General features: G+C 39.5%; 1 protein-coding gene across 6 annotated transcripts in view; it reads left to right on the top strand.

The window, feature by feature from the left end:
- TFDP1 (transcription factor Dp-1) overlaps positions 1-20,894 on the top strand; it is a 44,201-nt gene that overhangs the window by 13,998 nt on the left and 9,309 nt on the right. For all 6 annotated transcript variants that reach the window (XR_014026300.1, XR_014026301.1, XM_081326755.1 and 3 more), the window contains exons 5-10: positions 2,552-2,673; positions 4,355-4,520; positions 4,731-4,877; positions 6,850-6,918; positions 7,434-7,585; positions 14,995-15,161. Coding sequence is in view for 4 of the 6 variants with exons in the window: in XM_081326755.1 (XP_081182881.1) it covers positions 2,552-2,673; positions 4,355-4,520; positions 4,731-4,877; positions 6,850-6,918; positions 7,434-7,585; positions 14,995-15,161 (823 nt within the window). In the remaining 2 variants the exon portion in view is untranslated. The remainder of the gene's footprint in view (positions 1-2,551; positions 2,674-4,354; positions 4,521-4,730; positions 4,878-6,849; positions 6,919-7,433; positions 7,586-14,994; positions 15,162-20,894) is intronic.

Raw genomic sequence — 20,894 nt, 5'->3', positions numbered from 1 at the left:
TTTTCTATTTCTTTAACCATTTTCAAGTAAGTGTTTATTTTTTAAATATTCTCTCTGATAGGCCCCATCATCTATTTTCTTAATTTTCACTTTAGACTTTTTTTTGCCCAATGCCTTTCTTAATCCGTATGTTCTGCTGAGTCAAAAAATCTTTCCATATTCTTATACATGTTACTGTAGATGTAAAAAGTAAGTCAAGTGCAGTATCTTTATTATAGGCGTTTGCCCACTCATTTTTATTGAGAATCTTTTTCCTTCTTTTTCTCTCTGCTTCTTTTGTCCTTTTTTGTCTCTCCAGTTCTAGTGTTTTCCCTGGCACCTCTACAGTCTGTTTTATCCAGTCTCTTTTCTTATCTTCAAGTTTATTTTGTAGTGTTGAAATGTAGGTTGCCTTTTCCAAGTCCAGTATTTCTTGTGAATTTGTTCCACTTGGATTAAATCATACTTCCTTGTTTTGTAGAATTCCATCTTTAAGTCTCTATCCTCAAATTTATGTTCAGTTATCTGTTTTATCTGTTCCTTCTCTGTTGTATTTTGTTGGGCTTTGTTTTGGTATAAAATTGAATTGGAGATGACTTGGTTTATATTTTCAAAGTTCTTTTTGATTTCTTTGTGGTTTGAAATCATTGATATTTGAATTAGTTGCAATGTATCATATGTCTCCTCTTGAAAAGTATTTATTTCTTCTTGATAAATTCTTTCTATAAATCTGATTTTCCATGATGACCAAAAAACCAATCTCCCCCCCCCCCGGAAAGAGCTTTGAGATCAGTTAACTATATACTTGAAATCCAGAGAGTTCACAAAAGTTATTTTTTTTGTTCCCTAAAGTTTGTAAGTTTCACTTTATCTACAGCCCAGATTGTTTTCTTTTTTGTCACAGCTGTTCTCTTTTGTTAAAGCTTTGAAGGTCACAAGTAGAGATTAGGGTTTTTTTTCCAGATTTTACCAAGTCCTGTCATAATCCCCATCCACCAGTAGGTGTCAGCACTGGTTGATTTTTCAATTTTTTTCCTCCATAAAAGGTTCAATTCGCTGCTTCCATTAACAAAAGGGTGGGGCAGAAACCCCCCTTCTTCACTTCTAGGGGTTTTTTTTCCCCTTGGGAATTTTCTTTCTCCCCTTCAGGAAAATTGATAGGTAGAATAGAGAAAATCGATGTTCTTACCCAGATTCAAGCACACTGTTCACGATCAGCTTAAAATAGTGCTTTTGACTGGTTGCTTGCAGCTTGGGCTAGACTCTGAAGTTAAGCTAGCCTTTGTCCTGTTGGTTTGTAGAAGGCTTCTCCTGGACCAATCGGGTCAACCGCTGTCTCTCCGAGGTCCCCAGGACTTACTTACTTCATTGCCACCTCTCCGGGGTGGCTTCTGGCCCATTTAGGGTCCCCTAACAGGAAGAAACTTGGAGGGCACGGAGTCCCCAACCTCTCAACTGCTGTGCGTAGGACCAGAAGTCACATCTTGAGCTTTTTTATAGCAGTAATTGCTAATAAAAACCTGGCTACTCTTTTCCTAACACAGGGTTTGGATCTGAAAGTAGGAAATAAATCACCTCTTTCTCATTGATTTTTTAAAAATTATTTTTATTGCTTTAAAATAATAACAAAAAGGAACAAAACACAAAATTATTGTAAAAATACTTAATTGCTTAACAGAGTGAAAAAATACAGCAAAATACACAAGTATATATTATTTCTAAAACACCTATAGAAGTATCATGCTTTTTTTGTACCAATGAATCCCATATTTCATTATACTTATCCATACAAGTCTATGGCTGTCGGTAATCTCCTCATAGGTAGTAAGTGTAATCAGATCTTCAATCCATTAAGTAAATGGAGACCTACAGTATACTTATCTTTCCAATGGTGCAATGTCAGAATTTTAGCCATGACAATATGTTTTAAAGAAACATTGTCCTTATTGCATTTCTAACAAAATTCCGTTTTGACAGTCCTTCCCTATATAGAACATAATGGGGCCCAATATATTTTAAATATTTTGTTCTATAAGTCATAATTTGAGATCTATTGACATTCTAGGTATGGAAGTTAAGACACTCCCATTGTCTAGGCAATATAGAAATCTCTAATTCTTTATTCCATTCAGTTCTCAGCATCTGGATATCAAACTGATTTACTGAAAATAAATACCAAAATTATAGGTTTTTTAGTGTTAAAGGATTTAACAAGTTGTTCTAGTATCTCAGGTGTCTCAGAATCCCTAATTGAAAACCTGTACTAAGGTAATACAGGTATACTTAAAGTAACATTTTCTCTTGCAGAGGAGAGACCCAAGCTTATAAACTTGGGGACAATATTTTTGTGGACATTTTTATTATTACTGTTAATCATGTAATAACTAGTTACAGTATTGATAAATATGTTGAAAGTGAGGAACAATAAGCATATTTTAAGATTGTGTTCCTATAGGTACATGTATTTAATTTGGCCAGTACAAAAAGTTGCAATTGTTTCTTTTTTAAGGAAGCTAATAACATCACAATAATGAATAATTATTTTTTTCTAATGGTTTTCTATTAATTGTAGGTTATTGGTACACCACAGAGACCATCAGCCCCAAATACTATTTTAGTAGGAAGTCCACATACTCCTAATACACACTTTGTATCACAGAATCAGACTGCAGATTCTTCACCTTGGTCTGCTGGGTAAGTAATGTTCTGTTAGATTAGAACTAGAATTACTGTTTTGTAAAAATATCAAAATATATGCCTCAAAAATATGCAGTTTAACTCTGACATCAATCTTTTAAACAATCTGGCATTTGCTAAATAATAGGTTCTCAAGCAGCAGTTATTCTTTTCCCTAGTACAGGGGTCAGCAACCTGAATTGGTGAAAGAGCCACTTGGAACCGGTTCCCTCACCAAAAAAACCCCTGGGAGCCGCAAAATGCATGTGCGCACGCATGCACAGAACAGGGCTTGATTAAAGAGTGGAGCCTACCTAAGGCGAGACATACACTGGCCCTGCCCCCTGTCCAGCTCTGGTATGGACGGCTCTGCTGTGCTGGCTTCTCCTCCCCTCAGAAAAGACTGCTCCGAGGGAGCGGAGGAGGAGGAGGCCGACAGGGAGAAGGAGCTGCTGTGGCAAATCTTCTGAGGCTGCTGCTCGGGCTTGCCTATCTCAGCCTGCTGCGGGATTTGGGGGTTTTTGTGGGATTTTTGCATGCAGTTTATTTTGGGGGGGGGAGGAGGAGGAAGTGCGGAGCAGGCAGTCAGAGCCTTGATTCTTTGCTTATTGACAGAGAGAGAGAGAGAGAGAGAGAGGAGGAGGAGGAGGAAGGGAAGAAAGGAAGACAAGAAAGGAAGAAGGCAGGAAGAATATGGGAAGGAAGGAAGGAAAAAATAAAGAGAAAGAAAGAAAGAAAACAGTTGCTGCTTGACTCGCTGCAGCCAGGCGTGTTGCGTGGCTGGCAGCTTTGTGCAGGCAGGCAAGGGGGGGTGCTTCTCCCTCTGGGGTGACACATTCTCCAACTGGCTCTTCCTTCCCCTTCTCTGGGCTGGGCTGCAATCTTGCCCGCTGCTTCTCCGCCTCCTTCTTCCTCTCCCCCTTGCAGAAAAAAAGGAGAAGGCAGGTGGTGGGGCAGGGGGTTTTCCTTCCTTGCCCAATTCCAGTGTTTGCAAGAGAGGCAGAAGTGATCGCCCTTTTGCAAGCAGGAAATCTTGCACGGGAATTGCAGCCCCCCCCCCCCCCACACACACACACTTTCCCTGGCTTGCCCATATCTGGGGTTTCCTTCCTTACGAGGAGACCCGCAAGATTTTCTCCGCGTTTCCCCCCCCACCCCATCTGACCGACCCACACACCTTTCCAGCAGTCCTCCGTCTCTTCTGCTGCCGCCACGTGCACTCCGAAGAAGAAAAGATGTTTGTGGGCAGTCCCACAAACCAAAGAAGTTCAACCAATCAATTTGCGAGATTTTTTTTTCGTGAGATGTTTGAATTGATTGGTTGAACTTTTTTGGGGGGGGACTGCACATGGCGGAGGACTGGGAGCCGCATGTGGTTCTGGAGCCATGGGTTGCCAACCCGTGACCTAGTATATTTTGGTACAGGATGTTGATATAACACATACTTCTTTAATTCAGAATATAGTGTTGTTTTTTTCTGTGAAAGCATATGTTTTGAGTCATAAAATAAATTCATTTTCTTTTATTGTTTATCTGTAGATATGTTTGGTCATCGTGTAAATAAACTAGTCACGTACACTGAAATTAAATGAAGCGAGTAGTTCAGGACATCTGTTTAAAAAGTAAAATATATAAATCTCTCGTGTACATAAATGGATTAGGGAGGTTTGTGTACCTAAAGCTAATTGTATTTTTGTAGGAAACGAAACAAAAAGGGAGAGAAGAATGGCAAGGGTTTACGACACTTTTCTATGAAGGTTTGTGAGAAGGTTCAGAGAAAAGGAACTACCTCATACAATGAGGTAGCAGATGAGTTAGTTGCAGAATTCAGTACTGCAGATGCTCACATCTCACCAAATGAATCGGTAAATATATTTGTATTCTAAATTCATTTTTAATGAATTATATATTCCCATAAAAACTCCCTTTTTACTTAAAGATGCCCATTTATTTCTCTCTTGGGTATCATCATTTGGACTAACTGATGATAACAATGTTTATCTAATTTGCTGGTTTATGTTGCTAAGTAGTATAACTGCAAATATTCTGATACTTTTAATTTATCATGTTTACAGCAGGCTTATGATCAGAAAAATATAAGGCGACGAGTCTATGATGCCTTAAATGTTCTTATGGCCATGAACATTATTTCCAAGGAGAAGAAAGAAATCAAATGGATTGGCCTACCTACTAATTCAGCTCAGGAATGCCAGAATTTAGAGGTAAAATTTGTTGAAAATATGCCATTTGTAATATTTTGTTAATGATTTTTCTCATTAAATATGATTGTATAATAGGTATTTTGCCTGTCAGGGGTGTCAAACTCAATTTCATTGCGGGCCGCATCAGCATTGCGGTTGCCCTCAAGGGGCCAGGTGGGTGTGGCCTGGGTGGGCATGGCCTACTGGGTGGGCGTGGCTAGAGTGCGTATGGCCTACTGGGTGGGCATGGCCAGCTCTACATTGTTTACATCAAGGGTGCCTATGGGGGCCTGGGCAGGAGTGGGACTGATCTGAGGGTCTCTGGCAGAAGGAGGGTCTCTGGGCCAGGGCCAAGGCAGTGGGGGCCGTTCCCTCACTGTTTCCAGGATGGCTTCACGGGCCACATGAAACCACTTCGCGGGCCGGATCCGGCCCCCGGGCCTTGTGTTTGACATGTCTGAGTTATATATAATGTAATGAATTTTAAATACTGTTTGGATTTCATTGATAGTAATATAGTGCTATATGTGCAGATGTTTCAGAATTTGGGATACAAGTAATCCTTGCTTAATGATTCAGTGACCATTTAGTTAGTCAGTGAACATTTAGTAATTACAGCCAGTGCCCAAAGGTGCAGCACCTCATAGTAACATGATCAAAATTTGAGTGAGTCACATGATCAAAATTCACATGACTGCCCACGTTTATGATGACAGTAAGCACTTAGACTCCCACCACCCATTGGTCTCCCCTGCACTTGCCTTTTTGCCTGCCCTGCACTCTGCTGCCTACCCCCACCTCCACTGGTTGACCTTTTCTGTCTTCCCCCTCCCACTGCTGATGAAGCATACCTGGTCCAGCAGCTGTCACAGCCAGACATCCTCATTAGCAATAGGACAAAGAAGATAATGAAGGTCAGCGGGCCATGAATTAGTAGGCCACAGAGTGCAGAGATGGATGGTTAGGCAGGTGGTGGGAGTGGAAATGGGAGATGAGCACAGCAGGGCAGGAGAACTGCGATGGCATGTTCCTGGCCTAACCACTAGAACTTCTGTCTCCAAGAAGTGCAGTTACGTGATGTTTCATCTAATGATCACATTGCTTAGCAATGGAAATTCTGGTCCCAATTAGGGTTATTAAGTGAAGACTACCTGTCTTTGCTTTAATTTTTTAAATAACTGTTCCATTTATTGCAAGAAAATTGCTGACTCTTAGGTAACGTTAGGTAAAATAGGTAATATTTTACAAAACTGTTTCAGCATAATTTAGACCTATAAAGCTCTAAATGGCTTGGGTCCGGATTATCTAAGGGAACACCTGCTGCCGGCATCAACTTCCCATCGTCCTGTGCGTTCCCACAGGGAGGGCCTTCTCAGGGTACCGGCGGTTAAGGAATGCCGGTGGGTTATTCCCAGGGGAAGGGCGTTCTCTGTGGGCGCGCCGGCCCTATGGAACCAACTTCCCACGGAACTCAGGACTGCCCCCGACCTTCGCTCATTTCGCCGGGACTTGAAAACCTGGTTCTTTGAGCTGTTTGGCCCAGACTGAGGGGTTTTAACTAATTTAATTTAATTGGGTTTTAGTTTAACTTCAGGGACTGTAATCATAGTTTTAACTGATTTTAATTTGTATGTTATGTATTTTAATTTTCCCTGTAAATCGCCCTGAGTCCTATGGAAATAGGGCGGTATATAAATTTAAATAATAAATAAATAAATAATAAAAATATTGGATATCTTTTTTCTGTACAGCTAGTTTGAAACTACTTTGGGGAAAAAAAGCTTTTGGAGTTGCTTGGTATTCTGATACTATTTTTAGAACAATTGTAACTTTTCTTACATATACAAAATTGTTTTCATGCTGCTTTAGTTGCTCATTGGTGAGTAAAACCTTTAAAATAGCTCCTAGTATGAATATACATCTAGGAGTATACTATGAGTATACATATTTGATTCATTCAACGTGTTATTAGTTGTTTTTTCTTTTTGTTAAGGTGGAGAGGCAGAGAAGACTTGAAAGAATAAAGCAAAAACAGTCACAACTACAAGAATTAATTCTTCAGGTATCATCATAGAGCAGTAGCATACATTTTCTTCCTGCTAACCTGATGTTAGGTGCAACCTTGAAAATAGACATTTGAATTCAGGTTTTCTCTTCTTTTTTAATTCTGTTTTAATTTAATTAATGTCAATCATTATTTTGACAGTTGTCAAATTTACATGCTTTAGGTTTAAAAAAACAGAATCTGATGAATGAGTAGCATACAAGTGACTAATAAAAAATAAAAATGCCCTTGAGTTGAGTTCAGCTCTGTGATAGCTTAAATTTGAGCAATTTTCTTGGCATTATTGCAGAAATGGTTTGCCATTGGTGTCTTTCAGGATTCCTTTTTTCAACTCCCCTGTCTAGTCAACAAGTTTAAAATGTTCAGATGGTCTCCTATCTAATAATGTCCAGGACTTCTGAGATCACCAAGGTCAATTTGGTTCTGTCACCTGCTAAGGCTATTGAGATATATAATGCAAATTGTTTCCCAAATCTTAAAAAAACAAACTTTGTGTTTAAATCCTTTAACAGCAAATTGCCTTCAAAAATCTTGTTCAGCGAAATCGTCATGCAGAACAGCAAGCAAATAGACCACCAACTTCTAATTCTGTCATTCATTTGCCATTTATCATAGTGAACACCAGCAAGAAAACTGTAATTGATTGCAGTATCTCTAATGACAAGTAAGTTACTAATACCCAGAAAAATGATTTCTTTTGGTTTTTTAGAAATAGTATGAGGTCTTGTTGAATAGACCGATTGAAGGTTATAAATGCTTATATTATTGTTAGTTGCAGGATAATAAATTGACAGATTTTCCATGCCAATCAAAACCTCTGTATGCATTTTTAAATTTATATATGGGGGCTGGTATCTGGACACAAAAAGTCATTAGTAAAGACTTTACTGTTAATTTGTTCCCATTAGACTTCAGGTGTTTAAATTTAGCTGTGTTGGTGGGAGGTAGCTTGTGTTTACATGGTGAATAGTTGAACTTAATATTGAAAATAAAATATTTGAATACTAAGTCTCTTTACCGGTGGACCATGTCTGCCTTCTAACTATACTAGAATTATTTCTTGCCTGAGGAACCCCTTTCATTCTATGTCTTTATGATTAACATGGGACCTGCTACTGTAATGTACCTGTAATGTGCCTGTAATATAGTTTGATGAACTAGAAATCAGGACAAAGTTCTGTGAAAGTTGTTAAGCACAAGACTAGTAAGAGCACTTAGGCAGGAAAAGCCAAATGCACAGGTATAGAATAGGTGGTATTTGGCTCAGCAGTAGTAACTGAGAGGGACCTAGCTGTCCTAGTCGACTACCACATAGGTATGAGTCAGCAGTGTGCTACGGTTGCCAAAAAGGAACACTATCCTAGGCTACATCAACAGAGAGATAGCATCAAGGTCACAAGAAGTGATAGTATCACTCTAGTGAGGCCACATTTGGAATACTGTGTTCAGTTGTAGTCACCATGAGACAAAAAATGCTGAGGTTCTTTAAAGAGTGTAGCGAAGTACAACAAATAAACAAGTTTGGAGGCTAAATTATATGATGAATGGCTAAGGGAACTAGGTATTTTTAGCTTAACAAAGAGAAGACTTGGGGAGACATGATAGCAGTCTTCCAATACTTTGAAGGGCTATTAGAAGGCATCATTTATTCTCCATAGCTTCACTTAGTGACCACAGTTGAGGCTAGCATCTGTGTTGCTAAGCAAAACGTGACCATGACTGACTTTGAGGTCACTTCTCATTTAGTTGTTAAGTCACTGCAAGTTGTTCAGCAAGACATCACGTGACCGTGACTTGGGATTTTTTTGCCAGTTTCTCCATTGACTCTGTGATTGGGCTAGCTAGATGAAGCATGCCAATAGTAATCATATGTTGGCTGGATTGTGCAACAACAATAAATACCTGCTGGTTGCTAAATACCTGAATGTTGATCATATGGACACTGCAATGCTTGTAAAATCAAGGACTGGTTGTAAAGTTACTTTTTCAGCAGCACTGTAACTTTGAAAGTCAGTAATAGGGCAGTTGTTAACCAGTATGAAGTTTGGGATTTTTGGCCACATGTTTCCTGAGACCTGCTACAGATGAAAAGAGCCACCCAGAGTCACCTTGAACCATGATATGATAATAATCCCACCCAATTCTCATTTTGTCTTTTGTCCGTTTTAACAATGGATCTTTGGTTGTTCTCTGATGTTTCCATCCTATATTCTAACCATGTTATAATGAAACGTCTCTGAAACCTGATCTGCTTTAGCCAAGGGCATGTAATAAAGACATGCCCTCACTGCCTCCACTCCCTAGCAAACAACGTTAGGTGACCTGTTTGATATGCTTCAGGTGTGCTTTATAGATCTTCCAGTCACTGCATATTTGTAGCTTTGCACATTTGCAGCTTAGAGTTTAATGTAAAGCTGCATTGCCTATGCAATTGAAGGCATTATTTGATTTGTTGACCTTGTAAACACAAACTGCTTCTGATCCTGGAGCACTGACACCAGAACAACCACCAATATCAGCACCATAAAAGAAAAAAAAGGTATAAGCTGGCTGCTTTTTCATTATTAAACTCTTTTAAGCTTTGTTTTATTGACAGTAGCACCATTAATATTGATGTCATCACCATTTCCATCATTCCTTTACTTTGTCTCCTACCATTTCCTATGCTACTTTTATTAAAAGACTATTTGGGAGTGACCAGATTACAGACTCAGTCTCTGGGAAACAAATTCAGAACCAATTGCCAAGCAACTGTCATTCTCAGTTTTGAACCTGTCTACCTATTTTCCTGTAACTCATAGCAGATCTTGTCTAGTGTCCATTCTGTTTCTAATTTTCAGGTACAACTCTTGAACAATACAGTGCTTTATTTTTCCCATTGCCATAATGAGCTTTTCTCTCTGAATATATTGGATCTAGCAGGAAATAGACTTTCTGGGTTCAGTCATGACCCTTGTCTCCAAAAATCCTCTTATACCTCAACATTATCCTGGGGCTAGTCAGCCATTTTCTGACCCATGGGACTGCTGTTCTCTCAGCAGCAAGGTTTGTGATTATAATTACACCTAGAAGCCACAACTTACATTAAGCAAATGTCAATCCACAGCAGATCCTCTGTCATTAACATATTGAAAGATACTATCTAATGATGCTGGTCTTGCTGGTGGATAATCATCCCCATCTAGATAAGAATTCATGTTCAGTTTCTACCCCATCTGAATAATTTTCCAGAACCAATTTTATTCCTCTAAAGCAGGGGTAGGCAACCTCGGCTCTTTTATGAGTCATGGACTTCAACTCCCAGAATTCCTGAGTCAGCATAGCTGACTCAGCATAGCTGACTCAGGAATTCTGGGAGTTGAAGTCCATGAGTCATAAAAGAGCCGAGGTTGCCTACCCCTGCTCTAAAGCATACTATTAATAGGAAATATTGGGAAGAAGCTTGATGAATAGGTCAGAAGGGTTTTTTTCCTGTAGTGTGTTGTCTCAGAGTAGATTGCAAAGCTTACCTAATGAAATAACGCTTTCTTTTGGTGAACACGACATTCATAGCATTACCAAAATCTTCAGTACTTAGCACTTTGGATTACTAAGTAGCAGATTAACACAATGCAAGATTCAGGAGAGTGCAACAGAAACTTGTAGAAATTTTGCCCTTCAGCAGCATGTATGACTACATTCTACAGACCTTTTGCAATGTCTTAAGACCCAAGATACGAATTTCAGGGCAATAAATGGTTTAGTAAAAAAGAAAATGTACATGTATACCATACATCTTAATATGGTATTCTACAATCTCACCATGCTTCTATACATTGTTGTACGTGTATTGCCCATTGTTTTTAAAGTCAGCAGGGAAGTGTACATGTCACGTTTTCCATCCTGAACCTACCTGCAGGCCATTCCCATTTGTAACAGGTTCAGAAAACAACATACAGCAAATAGAAACTGAGTCCAAAAAGAAAGAACAGGGAATGTTCAGCTTGAGAGGACTGAGGGGAAACAAAGTATTCTTCATATACACCAAAGAATGTTGCACAGAAATGTTAAGACTTGTTCACCATTACAGTATTAAGCAGTACAAAAAGAAGATAATGTAACCAAGTCACAAGAATAACTTTTGTAGCTAGCAGGTTGGAAAACATGCAAATAGTAATCACATGATCATGGGTTGCTGTGATAGTCACAAATGTGTGGATTGATTGCAAAGCTTTTTTTTTTAACACCATCATAGCTTTGGTTGCTAAATGAAGTAGTTAGTAAGCCAGGGCTGCATAAAGAATTCCTCATCTGAGCTAAATCAGGCTTTTATTCTAAATAACTCACAGTAATGAAAACGATGGGAACCCTTATCCAATTCTTCTAAAGAATGGAATGCTTATTTATTGGTGATACACTTTTATATGATTTCCTAAACTAGATTTTTTTCCTTTTCTTTTAAAGGATGTTGATTTGCCTTAATAGTTTATTTATTTATTAGTTTATTTAATAGTTTATTTAATTATTTCAGTGGATACCAATGGTATTCATGACATTTTTATCATTTTGCTATTATCATGGATATTCTTTCTCAATCTTACTGCAGATGCTCTTTTCAATTTGACACATACACTTGTCCATGTCATATTAAGTTGGCCTCTTACAGGGTTCAGAAATCTTATAGTTTTCAAACCTCTTTTACTTCAGCGGAGGTGTCCACTATATTGGCTTTGCCTGCTCATAATAATCTCAGATTGGTGCATCCAGTAAGATATTGCACCAGTTGCAATCTGACTCCCAAGCCATGACTTGTAATCACCATAGAAAACAAAGCATCATCACTGAATGTGACTAGCAGCTAAGCTTAGCAGAACTTTATTATATTCTTCAGCATTGGGAAAGAATAAAGATAGATTCTGCCATGCAGAAAAGAAGTATTTATACACAGTATTATTGGAGAGGGAAGGGATTGGAAAGGACTCTTATGTGACCTATTTCTCATAAGTTTGATTTTTTTTTCAATTTTTATCTACTGTTGCCCTTTCAGAATTATGGTAGTAAATTGTACCAGCAATTAAAATAATTGCTATCTAATCTTTCAGTAAGCTACATAAAGATAAATTGATGTAGTGTTAGGAGTTTTGTTTGTTTGGGTTTTTTTTAACTTAAAGATAGTTCTGGCATTTCAGTATGGAAAAAAAACCTGATTCTGCCTTTTTTGTTTCTTGCCCCTCAACCAGAATAAGAAAAATCACTGCGTTCATTAAAACATATATAATATAAGGAGATTTTTCATAACACTTTTTAACAGAATAAAAACAGTACAGATTTTAAGTTAAAGATGCTAGAAATAGAGAAAAGTGGTAGAAAAGTGAAAAATGAAATAGAAACGAAAAAAAGAACAAATAAAGAAGTGGCTTCCGATCTTGTTATCAGCAGTTATAAATACTTCTATATTTTGCCCTGTCTAAGGTGGAAACAGAATGTAAGGCTTATGTAAGGGATATGGGAGATCATCTAGTCTAGTGCAATCCCCTGCCAGCGCCCCAACTCCATTGCCACAGCATTTGGAACAGATGGCCATTTAACCTCTGCTGAAACATTTCCAGGGAAGGAGCATCTGCCACCTTCCAAGGCAGGTCCTCTGTTATTGGACAGCTTTTTCTGTTAAGATTTTTTCACTGATATTTGGCTAAAATTTTCCTTGTGTAGATAATCCCCGAGTTATGAGTGTTCCCTTGGTGAACATTCGAAGTTACACGATAAGCGCCCCCTAGTACTTACAAACAAGTCCTGAAATTGCGAATGTTGCCACACCACAGCAGTTGTTTATCCTTACAAGTGACTGCAATGGCTCTGCAACATTCACCCTGGTTATTTCCTCCTTCCCCACCCCCGTCCTGGGTCTCCCTAGGTCACAGGTCTGCAACCCGTGGCTCCGGAGCCGCATGCAGCTCTTTCAGCCGTCTCCTGCGGCTCCCAGTCTTCTGCTATGTGCAGTCCAAAAAAAAAAAAAAGTGGGACTAAAAAAGTTCAACCAATCAATTCAAATATGCAGGGTAGGTGCATATCTCGCCTTGGCTCCACTCTTCAGTCAAACCCTGTTCTGCGCATGCGCGCATGTACATGCATGCGCATACATTTTTTGCGGCTCCCAGTTTATCCTTTTGTGAGGGAACCGGTTCCGAGTGGCTCTTTCACTGTTTCAGGTTGCTGACCCCTGCACTAGGCCTTCAATACCCTGTGAAGCTTGAGATCCTTTGCTTTTTTGGCTGCTCCAGGCCTTCGGTACCTTCGTAGAGAATGGAGGACTAAAGTCATGCAAGATCAGTGGAGCGAGAACTCATGCTACTGATCTCCCGTGATCGCATGGTACTTTAGGCCTCTGTTCTCTAACAGAGAACGGAACCAAAGCTGGGGAATGCTTCCACATGCCTCTGGAGGCCGGATCTAGGTGCCAGAGGCCTTTTCTAGGCTGCTGCCATCTGGATCTGAGGCTGGAGGATGCTTCTGTGGTCCTCTGGAGGCCCGATCTGGGCATTGGAGGCCTTTTCCAGGCTGCTGCCACCCAGATATGGGACTGGGGCTCTTCCATGGCACTCCAGAGGCCTGATCCGGGCACTGGAGGTTTTTTCAGGCCTCTGCCACCCAGATCTGAGAAAAGACCTCCGGCAGCAGCCTGGAAAAGGCTTCAGATGCCGGTATGCAGCCTCAGGCGCGCGGAAGTGTCTCCCATCCTCAGATCTGGGCAGCAGCAGCAACTTAACTTATACAGACACCTTCAATTTTTCGGTAATGAATAGCACATGGTCTAGAACAGAGTCCCATGTTATATCCACTGGAAATGTCCCTCCAACGTGATGTAGAGCCATTGCGTATGGTTGTTCATCTCTGTCCATCCATCCATCCACCCAAATTTATTCGCTACCCCTCTCGCAACGAAACAACTCTAGGTGGTGAGTAAATTCACTAAACAAAAATACAACAGGCCTCCTTCTTTTTGGTACTGACACAACCCAAAAAATCTCTGACAATTCAAATGTTACACTACACTGTCAAATGTTTTACTGCACTGACTCACAGCAAGCATGGTACTCTTCAGTCTTTAATGTCTTAATGTGATACTGACTAGAACGTTAGAATTTTAAAGAGAACTCTTGATTTCACCTTTGGTGATCTTTTGAGTCAGTTCCAAACCCATGGAAAGTTGCTGTATGTAAGACATCCCCCGAAAATAAACCCTAATGGGTCTTTTGGTCAAAAAAAAAAAAGTAAGACCCGGTCTTATTTTTGGGGAAACACAGTATTACTATTGGTACTACCTTTGCTTGCTTTTGCCACAGTCATTTTGTTTCTATTTGTAGCTCTTTGTATTTTGTTATCTTCTCCAGTTCTTCCTCTTCTATTCTGCTGTCTCCAGGAATTACCATGTTCACCATCCAGATTTTTTTGTCTTTCTTATCAACATTTATTAAGTCTGAGGTGTTATGTGACAGTTCTTGTCTGTTTGAATTCTAAGGTTCCAGAGCAGTGTAGCTCCTTCATTATCTATTACTTTCTCTATTTTATGGTCCCACCAGTTCTATTTGCAGGTAAATGGTATTTCTTGCAGATCTTTCGAAGCACCATTTTTGCTACTTTGTCATGCCTTTGCTTGTAGTCAGTCTGTGCCATCTTTTTGCAACAGCTAATCAGATGATCCACTGTTTCGCTATCATCATTGCAGAGGTGGCACTTGCTATATGTTGCTGTCTTCTCAGTTCTGGCTTGTATGCATTTGTTCTTAAGGTTTGGTCTCTTTCTTCAACTTTCACATATCATTCAGCTTCTCAGTAGAAAACTACACTGTTCTGTAAACTGTAGTTGCTTTTGAACTACTGTGCTATAGGTATGATCAGTATAAGTTTATATTGGACTAAAAGGTGGTAAAAGACCATTAAAAACAAAAATTTTCTAAAATAAAAGCATTTAAGCAGTATAACACTAAGCATGCTTTATTTTCAAATTTTACATTTTAATGGATGAAATACTTTAGAAGAAAAATATTGATACCTGTATATAACATATTGACCAACATCTATTCATTCCTTTTAGGTTTGAATATCTATTTAATTTTGATAACGCATTTGAAATACATGATGATATTGAAGTATTGAAGCGCATGGGAATGGCATTTGGACTGGAATCTGGAAGTTGCTCAGCAGAAGATCTAAAAAATGCAAGGAGCTTGGTTCCTAAAGCTCTTGAACCTTATGTGACGGGTAAAGTTAAATGAAATAACTTATTTTTAAACATTTGAAATAAAACTTAAGAACAAAATAAACTGCTTACAAAACAGGTCTACAAATAGTTATAAGCTTTTCCATCCTTACTTAACAAAAATGCTATATTAAATACACAAATATTCCAGATGAGGAAGTCTCTGTCTAATAATAAAATCGACCCAACATCTAATTATAGTGTTGTGTTATACCCAAAATTTTTCACCCATTTTAACATACAATCTTGGAAGTATTCATCTTCCAGATTCATCTTAAGTAACATTTTACATATGGTACGTTAGTAGTCAGGTGGTCATCTTCAGAACATGAGTTGATACCCAATTCAGATTTAATTCCTGTGAAAACGCCTTTTTCATCAAGTTTAAATCTTTCAAAAATTCTATAATAATTATAACAGTCAAAAACAAATCCTTCACTTACTAGTTCTCTTGTTTTTATCTTAAGTCCCTCTTCTTCAAATAAATCCCAATATGTCATCCATTTAATTCCAATAACATCTTTTTTCTATGTAATGTTTCATGGGATGATAGCCAAAGTGGCACTTTATTAGCCAGTCTTTTGTATTTCCACCATGCATGCCCAATTGATTGCCTAATGATATGATTCTTAAAACCAGTAGTGTAAATTATTATGAGGTTCACATATTGTGCAAAAAAACAAAATTGGTTTGTTTTGTTTTATTTTATTTATTTATTTTATTTTAATTCCATTTATATCCCGCCCTTCTCTGAAGACTCAGGGCGGCTTACAAGCTTAGCAGTAGCCTTCATTCTATGTATATGCCTGCTTGTTAGGGCTTTCACACACACCCCAAGCGGCATTAGCTTAGCAGGTTGTATAGGTTGTATAGGCCCAGGCATTTCCTGTGGTTGCAATACCATGGTCTATTTTTTAGAGCAGTATTTTACAACCGGTGGTACACATACACTGATATACACAGAAGTAATCCAGGTGAGTTGTATAGCACAACTCTTCTCACTTCTTTAGGCTAAAAGAGTGGGACTTACACCTGTTAAGGTAAAAGAAGACCTTGTTTGAGAAACTTCAGATACTGCTTTGGAAGAGTGGCCACAAAACAGGAAAAGTTTTTCCCCAGAGTTCATCTAACTCCTTTCTTTGTGGCCACATGACTGGCCACATGACTCCGTGGTCATGTGGCCAGCATGACTAGACGCCAAAGGCGCACGGAGCACTGTTACCTTCCCACCGTAGTGGTCCCTATTTTTCTACTTGCATTTTTCCGTGCTTTCGAACTGCTAGGTTGGCAGAAGGTGGGACGAGTAACAGGCGCTCACTCTGCTACGCGGCACTCGGGATTCGACCCGCCAAACTGCCAACCTTCTGATCGACAAGCTCAGCATCCTAACCCACTGAGCCACCACGTCCCTTTTAACTAACTTCTTACAAAGCTGCAAAAAGGAGAAAAGGCAACAAATACAGCAAGTCCCACATTTAGATTAAGAACATGTTTTGCTTTCCAGTCTGTCCTTAAACCTTACTTGTATGTAAACCAGAAAAGATACTTAACCTTGTCTTACTACGAACCACTGAAAACAGACCAGAGTGCACATGGACTCTGGATTTTTGGGGGCGGGGTGTTAGCACACATGCAAGCAGGGAGGATATAAAAGTGCGAACCGGGGGGAGCCTCAGAGATGCACTGGTGGAGTAGTAGCGATAGCCTGCAGTACTCTTTGGCAACCGTGTATGTAAGAGAAATATTGCTGGGGTCTTCCCACCTTCCACACCATAGCCACATGGACAAGAGAAAGATGCCACCAGATCTCCCCGTCTGCAGCACGGGGTCTCCTTGCCAGTGCATTCCTGCCTCTCTTTTTGAGTTGGATGTTGTTACCAGTTGGCTGTCTGCCATTTTGAGTACAACAAGCATCCAATTTATACCTAGGGATTGTTTGTAAACCAGAGATTCATCACGTGGGACTTCTGGCACCTAGATAAGCAGTAGCTTTCCACTTTTGCATCACTGCCACTGCCTGATGAAAATATCTGCTCTTGGTCTTTTTCTTTTAGTCTGCACCCGCTGAGATCTCTCTCGGCCTTTTCACCCTTTTGCTTATAAAAAACTACTTAAAACTATCCTCATTTTTCCCTAGTTTCCTTCATTCTTACCACTTCTTGCATAGCACCAAGCTTCTCAGAAAGAACCTCCAGGCCTTATCAGCCACTTCTCAACTTCACAATTTTCTTTTGCCTTTCAGCTACTAAAGGAATTGATCTTTTTGTTAAACTTTAAGCTATTGCATGTTTATTCCCTTAAAGATTATCATAGATTATAATAAAAATATCTACAGTCACATGAAAAAGAAAGTATATCCTTTGAGTTCTATAGTTCTATGTATCAGGACTTAGTAAAAATCATCTGGACCTTAGTTCTTAAAACTAGGTATATACAACATCAGATGAACAATTACACCCTGAGGTTAAAATTTAGTAAATCTGTGGCTGCATCAGTGCTGCCACATTTTCATTTCTTTTTTTATATATAATATATTTTGTTAATTTTTTAACATGGTCACCTTAGTATTCGGTAAACTGTGTTGTCTGGGTTTACATTTAAAAAGCATTCGCTAACAATTGGTTTCTATGATCTATAATCACATAATAGCTTTATTTGATTTCCTCTTCTTCCCATAATGTTCTCTTTTACCAACCTTAATACAATTCTTATTGTTTTGATAGATAACAATTGAATATAAATCTTTTTCTAATATTTCCATAAATAATAATCACATCAATATAATATTTCTTTTCTGTCTAGTCATCCTGGTTGCCTCATCATAGATCCCATTTACAATTCTTGTTTAAATTTGTTTTTCCCACAATATTCAAGACATTCTTACTGGTTAAGATTTTCTCAAAGTTAATTATATTTAGATATTTGATTCTATTTTTTCTCATGTAAACTATCCCATACCTTTTGCCTTACATAAGGAATTGTTAGTTGCGAAGTCGTGTCTGACCCATCATGACCCCATGGACAACGTTCCTCTAGGCCTTCCTGTCCTCTACCATCTTCTGGAGTCCATTTAGGCTCACGCCTACTGCTTCAGTGATTCCATCCAGCCGTCCCTTTCTTCTCTTGCCCTCAATCTTTCCCAGCATTAGGCTCTTCTCCAGTGAGTCCTTCCTTCTCATTAGGTGGCCAAAGTATTTTAGTGGTGTGGATACTACCCCGTATTTTATAGCCAGTGGTGAGCCATTCAGCACCCTGGAGAAAGATCTCTATGGATTTTATTGTGGAGCTTCCTGAAAGAGCTGGGTATTCCCTTATTTGGGTGGTTACAGACTTGTTTTCTAGACAAGCCCATTTCATCCCATGCCCACAGATCCCAATAACCAAGACATTGGCTAAGCTCTTTATGCAGCACATCTATTGATTCCATTGGGCTCCACAATGCACAATTTCAGACAGCGGGGTTCAATTCACCACCACGTTCTAGAGAGCTTTTCTGGAGCTTTTGGGTTCTAGTCAGGGGTTATCATCTAGTCATCATCTTCAAACAAATGGGGGGACATAGAGACTGAACTCAGTTCTGGAAACTTAGATGCTTTATCAGCGATCAACAAGATAATTGGACTGATCTGTTGCCATTTGCTGAAGTCACATATAATAATGCTGTGCACTTGACATACTGGTTATACACCATTCCAGATTTTGTTTTTAGTTACAAAGTCGTGTCCAACCCATCGCAACCCCATGGACAACGTTCCTCCAAGCCTTCCTGTCCTCTACCATCTTCTGGAGTCCATTTAAACTCACGCCTACTGCTTCAGTGACTCCATCCAGCCACCTCATTCTCTGTCATCCCATTCTTCTCTTGCCCTCAATCTTTCCCAGCATTAGGCTCTTCTCCAGTGAATCCTTCCTTCTCATTAGGTGGCCAAAGTATTTGAGTTTCAACTTCAGGATCTGGCCTTCTAAAGAGCAGTCAGGGTTGATCTCCTCTAGCACTGACCGGTTTGATCGCCTTGCAGTCCAAGGAACTCGCAGGAGTCTTCTCCAGCACCATAGTTCAAAGGCTTTAATATTTTGGCGCTCAGCCTTTCTTATGGTCCAACTTTCACTGCCATACATTGCAGCTGGGATGACCATAGCCTTGACTATACGCACTTTTGTTGACAGGGTGATGTCTCTGCTTTTTAGTGTGCTGTCTAGATTTGCCATTGCTTTCCTCCCGAGGAGCAAGCGTCTTTTAATTTCTTGGCTACAGTCCCCATCTGCAGTGATCTTGGAGCCCAGGAAAATAAAATCTGTCACTACCTCCATTTCTTCCCCATCTATTTGCCAGGAATTGAGAGGGCTGGATGCCATGATCTTGGTTTTCTTAATGTTAAGTTTCAACCCAAGTTTTGCACTCTCCTTCTTCACCCACAACAAGAGGCTCTTTAGTTCTTCACTTTCTGCCATTGGAGTGGTATCATCTGCATACCTTAGGTTGTTGATATTTCTCCCGGCAATCTTAATTCCAATTTTTGATTCATCTAGCCCTGCCTTTCTCATGATGTGCTCTGCATATAAGTTAAATAGGGAAGGCGACAGTATACAGCCTTGCCGAACTCCTTTCCCAATTTTGAACCAATCAGTGGTTCCGTGTCCAGTTCTCACTGTTGCTTCTTGACCCGCATATAGGTTTCTCAAGAGACAAATAAGATGGTCTGGTATGCCCATCTCTTTAAGGACTTGCCAGAGTTTGTTATGATCCACACAATCAAAGGCTTTAGCATAGTCAATGAAGCAGAAGTAGATGTTTTTCTGGAACTCCCTAGCTTTCTCCATGATCCAGCGTATGTTGGCAATTTAATCTCTAGTTCCTCTGCCTCTTTGAAATCCTGCCTGCACTTCTGGTAGTTCTTGATCCACATACTGTTGGAATCTAGCTTAACTTTACTAGCATGTGAAATGAGTGCAATGGTGCGATAGTTTGAACATTCTTTGCCACTGCCTTTCTTTGGAGTTGGAATGTAAACTGATCTTTTCCAATCCTGTGGCCACTGCTGAGTTTTCCAAATTTGCTGGCAAATTGAGTGTAGCACTTTTACTGCATCGTCTTTTAAGATTTTGAATAGCTCAGCTGGAATACTGTCACCTCCACTAACTTTGTTGTTGCTCAGATTTTCTAAGGCCCACTTCATTTCACATTCTAGGATGTCTGGCTCGAGGTCAGTGACCACCTCATCGTGGTTATCAGGGACATTAAGCTCGTTCTTGTATAGTTCTTCTGTGTAATTTTCCCACCTCTTCTTAATCTCTTCTGCCTCTATTAGGTCCCTGCCATTTTGGTCCTTTATCATGCCCATCTTTGCATGAAACAATCCCTTCATCTCCAATTTTCTTGAAGAGATCTCTGGTCCTCCTTATTCTATTGTTTTCTTCTATTTCTTTGCAGTGTTCATTTAAGAAGGCATTCTTATCTCTTCTAGCTATTCTCTGGAATTCTGCATTGAATTGGGTGTATCTTTCTTTTTCTCCCTTGCCTTTCGTTTCCCTCCTTTCCTCAGCTATTTGGAAAGCTTCCTCAGACAGCCATTTTGCTTTCTTGCATTTCTTTTTCTTTGGGATGGTTTTAGTTGCTACCTCTTGTACAATGTTGTGAACCTCCATCCATAGTTCTTCAGGCAGTCTGTCTATCAGATCTAATTTCCTTAAATCTATTTGTCACCTCTACTGTGTATTCATTAGGGATATGATTT

The sequence above is a fragment of the Vipera berus genome, assembly GCF_964194415.1.
Source record: "Vipera berus genome assembly, chromosome: 4".
Lineage (NCBI taxonomy): Eukaryota > Metazoa > Chordata > Lepidosauria > Squamata > Viperidae > Vipera > Vipera berus.
This window is presented reverse-complemented; position numbering and strand designations above follow the sequence as displayed.